General features: G+C 36.3%; 1 protein-coding gene across 1 annotated transcript; it reads right to left on the bottom strand.

Annotated features, from left to right (window-relative positions):
- Positions 1–417: 417 nt before the first annotated feature.
- Positions 418–3,799, bottom strand: LOC122046182 (40S ribosomal protein SA-like). Its single transcript, XM_042606746.1, has 5 exons — positions 3,571–3,799; positions 1,675–1,937; positions 1,396–1,593; positions 986–1,193; positions 418–751 (listed from the first exon to the last, which is right to left on the bottom strand). Exons 1-5 carry the CDS (start codon positions 3,695–3,697, stop codon positions 624–626), a joined length of 924 nt encoding a protein of 307 aa, XP_042462680.1. The 5' UTR covers positions 3,698–3,799; the 3' UTR covers positions 418–623.
- Positions 3,800–7,360: the final 3,561 nt, after the last annotated feature.

The raw sequence follows: 7,360 nt of genomic DNA, 5'->3' as shown, positions 1-7,360 counted from the left end.
AAACTCGTGAATCAAGAATATATTCGTTAAATAAAGTTCAAGCTCGATTCGATTATAAATAAATCAAACTCAAATATTCAAGAGTTTAGCTCAACTCGATTACATCCCTAATTAGGCGTCCAACCAATGATTAAAAAAATTGCTCTTTTAATTTTACCCTAGATAGAAATTGTCCAGTTCAAGAAGAGAAGAGTATTGTACGTCTCTTTTTATTTAACATAAAAGTGTTTACTGTATAAAATTAAAAAGTGTTTGTAATCACTTTTTTTTTTAAAAAAAAAAGACATTTCCATTTTTATAAAATATTAATGACAGAATATTAATTATTATAAAGTGTATGATACAAGCCTTTAAAACAACTTAGGTTAGTTCCTTAAACTACAATAATTGACATTATTACTCGCAGATAAATAGACATTAATATAAACTTCTCGAGAACAATTCTGAATTGATTAAATAATGAAATGCATAAGATCTGTTGCAAAGATAAAAAGGAAAATGAAACAAAAGACTAGAACATGGCCAAATTGTCTTGAGGCTTTCAAGTCCAAACAAAATGTACCAACTAAACAAAATTCAAACTCTTGCAGTGAAATCAATGAGGCACTGGCGTTTCAGCTCGGTTACTCCCAGCCTTGGGGAGCGACAGGAGGAGCCGCCTCCCAACCGGAAGGAACAGGAGCAGCGGCAACAGCACCCTCCAGAGGAGGAGGAGGAGCAGCGACATCCCATCCATCAGAAGCTACAGGGGCTGTTGATAGAAAAAGACAACAGTTAGACGAACCTCAAGGAAAGTGGCATTTAAACCATTCATGAATTACTGAATGAGAAGATTCTTGAAAGAAAAAGGGCATTGGAGGGATGTATGCAACAATGCAGCAGTACACCAATGTTGGTGCCTTAAATTAGAGAATGTACAAGCTTGTCATAGTTTAGTCAATTTGGTCGTAATGAAGTAGATCATCATGCGGATATTGAGACTAACCTTGAGCAGCAGTCCACTCGACACCGGGAATTGGAGGCTCGGCGACAGGTGCAGCTCCTGCCTCGGGTACCCACGGTTCACTAATCCATTTTTCATTGGGTACCATGGCACCATAATCAGGAACTGCACCAAAATCAGGAGCAACTGGAGCTTCCTCTTCTTCTTGTTCCTTAGCTTCCTCAGGATCTCTGTAGAAAAACAAATCAACCTGCAAAGACCGGCATTAGAGCATAAATAAAATTGAAGGAAACTTTCAAATAGAAATGCGTAGGAATATGCTTTTATGGCAACCGGAAATAAGTTCATCAGAACCTATACTAAATAGAGGTTAAATGTTAACAATGCACAAAAATCAAAAACTTCTGATTATTGAAAGAGCAAGTAGAACCAAACAATCAGCATCAGCTCACCATTACTTCCCATTTCCGGCCAGGAGGAATAGTACTGCGCATCTGCAGAACCATCCTAGCCAGCAACCAATAAAGACAGCCAATACTGAGTTTTCCCTTATTGTTAGCTGGGATCCCAATATCCACATATCGCATTGGAGAGTCAGTGTCACAGAAGGCAATTGTTGGAATGTTGCCAAGAGCAGATTCCTTGATAGGCTGTTGGTAAAAGAATAGAACATTTTCTTCAACTAATCTGCATTCAAATACAATTTCCAAATTTCAAGCTAATTTTCTTACCTGGTGGTCGGTTCTAGGATCAGTTAGGATTAGAAGGCGTGGTTCGCTAAATGAAGTTTGCAGCTGATTCGTGAAGGTTCCAGGCGTATGCCTCCCTGCAATAGGGTGCGCACCTGTGTATTGTGCAAACTTGAGAACAGCTCTCTGGCCATACGGCCTTGCGGATTGGACAATAATGTCCTGAGGATTCTCAATAGCTACAATGACCCTGGCTGCTAATTGAAGTTTCTCCCATGTCTTTCCAAGGTTGATGATGTAGATACCTGAAATTTCAATAAAATGAGTTACCCTAGAAATAGATCTCAGTAGTTCAATGGTGCTCAGTTACATTGAAGACAAACAGCTGGATTCACTACAAAAGTAAACCAACAAAGGATCTGAAAATGACATAAAAGCAGGAAAACTGGTATTAGATAAATGAAAAATGGTATCAAGAGAAATGACCAGGTCATTCTAGAAAAGAAATTAAACTTCTGCAATCATATATGCAATCAAGTAAACGAGAAATAATGCCCCCGAGGCAATGATGCAGTGGCAGGATGCCTTCTCAATTTCTTAGGAATCTAAGGATCAAGTCACACTCGGCGAATTAACGGATGAATTTCCTTTAATGGACGGTTGACCTAAGAACGCTCGGTCACCCGCTACAAGCGCTTTCCGATTTATCTTGGTGGCCGGTGGAAAACTTCTGTAGGGTCGGAACTAGTCACCTCCAAGATTAGTCGGCATAAGCTGAATAACTGGTGGCAATTAAAAAAAATAACAAGAAATAATGATATCGATGGTATATAACTAGGTAAATCACTACTATTCATCAGTACCAATTCCTTTTTTACCCTTCTCCCTGTGAAGTCAAAGGTTGTATCTGATTTGTTATCGTATAGTATAAGGTTGTCTTTCAGTTGAGAAAGAGAAACCACAAAGGAGAAAGAAAACAATGAGAAGGAAAAAATGGTCAATGTCTTGATGGAGAAAGTTGGGCACACAATAGAAGTGGAAGGAAAATCAATTCTTCTTTTTCTCAAAACTGATCCACCCTAAATATGGAGGAAATTATCATCACAATTTCCTAATAGAAAGTTCAGCGCAACACCACCTACAGACATGTCAGTTGCTCATACTAGCTCTCGGTCATCAAGCTGATTGGCATCATGTCAAAGAATTGTGCTGGCATATGAGTTTTGCAGTCCTTCTCCCGCCTCAATCCTACTATGTTGCTCCTACAGTGGGTGAAACTCAGATTCACACTTCCAACTTATTCTTCATCTTTACCAAATCATTGTTGTTAAAGGCCACAGAAGAAATTCACTCCATGTTCAACGTGAAGCATTTAATTAACATATTTAGCCATACAAATTCATCGACTATAGCAGGTAAGCTTCTTAAAGATTGAAACTTATATACTTCTCAACTTGTAGTGCATGATACGCTAGCATATTGAATATATAGAATCATCCAATGAGTAATTTGCATTGCCATAGATGTGAAACTAGTCATCCAATACAGCCATATTTGAATTGAAATCAACCATAATTTTTTCCCTAAGATGTGAGATAATTTCATGCCAATATCAATCATCAATCTTCAACTTTCAACACATCGACAAAAGAAAACAGAACATATAGATATCTACTCTTATAGCTCGAAAAGAATTACAACTAAAGAAATATCGGCACACGAGTTTACAGGAAAAACGATATGAAAAACAAATAGAGTACCATCATTCATTGAAGAATCATAAAAACATTACCGAATGCCCAAAGATCCAGTGAGAATCACCAGACAATATACCACATTCCCGAGCAGAAAGTATCACGGTAATGAAATGCAAATCCGAGTATCCGACACTAAAAAGATTTTTTTAAAAAAAAAATTGGAGACAGAAACGAACATTACCATCAGTTCTCCGCTTGTAGACGTAGCGCTCCATCTGGAAGTCGCAGTTCTTGGTACCGAGGTGGACATCAGCAGCAAGCATCATCTGTATGTCCTGCTCCTTCTGCGAAAGGGTCCTCGACGCCATTGTCTCAAACACACAAGCTCACTCTCTTGAAGGAAAAACAAACTGTGCTTTCCTCAGAGTGCCGACGGCTGCAAAAGGGAACGTCGATGAGTCGATGGTACATATTAACCTAAGAGATCATTAAATGACTAAAATACCCGCATCGGATGCAAATATTCAAAATTATAATTAAAATAAATAATATTTTGAAATAAAAAACATATTTGGGACATCCTAAATCACGTGACAAAAGGCGAGCTCCGGCCAATTCGTCCCTGAATCAATACAGAAGGATACATCGAATTTCGATCCCAAAATCTTATTTGTCAACACTACATGTCTCAACCACGTCACCGTCCCGAGAAGTAGGGTCGGTCCTAAACTTTAAAGAACCCAGTGTAAAAAAAAAATCCTTTAATCCCAGTAAGAAAATTTCATTTAAATTGAAAGGTTTACATGTGTATGTTACTGTGTAGTATCAGTGGGCGAGGATGGCAACGCAATGATGCGACAACGACGACACCAGACGATGACTATCGATGTGGGTAAAGAGTTTAGGGTTTAGAGAAATAGAAATGGAAAAATACTCATCTATTCTCATATGAATTTTTCTCTTTTTTAAAGGACACCTTTATATAAAAAAATCCATAATATTTTAAAATTTATAATTACAACTTTAAAAAAAATCTAAAATGAATAATTATTAACTTTTACTTAAAATATATATATATATATATATATATATATATATATATATATATATATATATATATATATATAATTAAAAAAAAAAGAGCTTTGCGAGAGATGGGCCCTGTGCACTAGCCCCACCTTAACAGGCCTTAGGCTGGCTCTGTCGAAGGGACGAGAAATTCCAAATCATGAACCATATTTTGAAAATGATAAAAGGGCACATTGATTTGGGTGGTCTGTTCTACTCTATATTAGCATTTCACATGTCAATTTTTAATGCATTCGAATCATATTTTATAAAATGTAGTTTGAAAGTAATTTTTATGATTTAGATTAATATGACATCATCATGTCTCTTATTCTCTCTATCCGCTATATGACATTGAGTTTCATTTTACCATACCTATTTTTGTTGTTATAAACGCAATGTTATCAGTTATCACGAACGAGATCTCAAATAAGTAATAAAAGATACAGTTGAATTTCTTGCAGTTATAGAAATCTATGGAATCTGAAATAAGTCCAATGAAATATGTTTACGTCGATCAATGTATGAGTTTTGACCGAAACTCATTAATGAATTTAGACAGATCTGATTGAACTCATTTCAAGTCTTATAGATTTCTGAGATTGCGAGGAATCCAACAATATCATCCTCTTTGGAAGTGTTACAATGTATACCAACTTTCAACTAGAATGTGGTCATGATCTTTGGAAAATCATATCCATGTTGGACCTGATTGAATTAGACCAAGTCTGTGGTAGTGCTAATTCATATTCTTCGGCCTTGGTCAGATGCAAATCAGCTCCAACGTGAGCCTGATTTACCAAAAGGATCTGAAGTTAATGTAACTTCTTCGAAAATGTTGAAATAAGCAATAAAGGGTACCATTGGACTCCTTGCTACTTCAGAAATCATAAGACATGAAATGAGTTAAATCAGACATATTGATGTAGAAGGATCTGAAGATTTTTTTAATTATTTTTTAGTAAATTATTCCTTTTTGTAATTTTTGAATTTTTAATAGTTTAGCTATTTTTATAATTTCTATCTTTTATATTTTTTTTATTTTGCATCTATTTAGAAATTTTAGGATTGTAAGTATGTTAATAATTTTTCTTATTTTTAGAATTTGTTGTCTTTCTTTACAAGTTAGGGATTGTAATCTATAAATTTGGATTTTTTTTTTCCTTTATTTGAATTTTAGAGTCAAGTCTATATAAATATATATTAATTGTAGGAGGTATTATCTCGATTATTAAATAAAATTTTCTTAAAAAAAATAGAGGAAAACAATTTATCTTTTTATCTTTTCTTCAATTTCCACTTCTCGCAAGCCCATTAAATAATTACTATCCTGTTCGATATTAGTTGGTATCAGAGCTGGTAGGTTCTGATTGGAGAAGTTGAGCATTAGATTCAATGAAAGGTCGTCGTGGTCATGATTGTGGTCGTGCCAGGTAGGTTCCGATGGAGGAAGTCTCATACCGTGATCATAGCACTCAAGATGAGATTAAGGATTTACAGAGGCAAGTTGCAGATTTAATCCATCGTCTAGCAGCGCAAGACCTCGAAAAAAGATAGATATGCTACCTTATCGGCCCCCCTAGTTCTGGCACAACCAATATGGAGGGAGATAAATACAAGTACACAGACCATAAGCGCAACGCAAGACCTTAAAGATCGTGAGGTACGTAGTCAAAGTCGTGAGAAACAGATTTCTGCTAAAAAAGCCTAACACTGTGATCATAGTGCCCGAGATCTTAAAGGTAATAAGTTCTCTTATCCTAGTTCTAGTTTCGCTTTCAAAAATCCATATCATAGTCGTTCTCAATTTTGGGAAAATTGTGGTTGAGTTAAACGGTATGAGATATCGGGTTTCCATTTGATCTTCCCGAGTTTTCTTGTACGTCACAGAACAAGAGATTTGTTGATTGACTTAACGAAGTGGATAGGAATTTTATTACGAGGAAGCACCGGATCAAAGGAAAATAAAATTGGTTGCCTTCAAACTCAAAGAACTAGCATCAGTATAGTGGGAGTGCTTGCGACGCTTACGAGACCGACAAGGTAAGACAAAGATCAAGGATTGAGAGTATATGAAAAAAAAGATGAAAGATCACTTTCTTCCTTTTGGATAAACTCAAACTTCATTCCAGGGACGATTAAGTTTCTCCATAGAGGATGATAGCTTCAACGTGATTTAGATGGATTCAAAGATGATTTAGAGGAAAAATTTGACCGAGAGAATTAAGATGAAGAAGTGTTTGATGAAGAGGACAAGGGCGAAGAGGTTGAGTTCAATTTGCTAAATCAGAAGGATCCTGTGACTCGTATGGAAAACTAGCTTCAACAAGGTGATCGGTCTGGATCTACTGTGAATGTGAATATGCTTCGTGAAGTATTAAAGAGCTTGAATTTTAAGACGTCACTCTTGGTTAACCAAGAGAAGGAAGCAGAGATAGAGAACCATAGAAAAACATTCTACTTTGAATGAGAATGCTACAGGCAACCTGCAAGAGCAGAAGTAGTGATGCAAAACGGAATATCTTTGCTTTTGGAACTTGCTCGATCTTGTTGGGAGGGTGTACAGTCTGATTCTACAAAGGCTATTGCAAACTTGTTAGTGAATAGAAAACTTTGACCATCGTGAGCACCAAGAAATCATTGAAAACTGTCCTGGCAAGAGGTGATTATAATTCCCAAATCATTCCAAAGGAAGTCGAGGTCATTCATTGAACATTCATAGACGGCAAAATGGCAACAGTGTGAACATGGATGTCTTCCAATCTGGACCACTCTTTCTGGGGTATTTTGAAGAAAGAGATTTAAATGAGATACTTAACATGTCTCATGATTTTGAAAGCATTCCAGGCATCATACCACTAGATATAGTTGAGGCCTCCGCAAACGACGTTAAGATCAACAGAACAAGGAAAAGAAAGAATGACTGTGTCTTCAAGCTATGAACAATTTCCTTGGAATCGATT

The sequence above is a fragment of the Zingiber officinale genome, chromosome 2B (assembly GCF_018446385.1).
Source record: "Zingiber officinale cultivar Zhangliang chromosome 2B, Zo_v1.1, whole genome shotgun sequence".
Lineage (NCBI taxonomy): Eukaryota > Viridiplantae > Streptophyta > Magnoliopsida > Zingiberales > Zingiberaceae > Zingiber > Zingiber officinale.
Note: the sequence above shows the minus strand (reverse complement) of the source record. Positions and strands in the feature narration are given on the sequence as shown.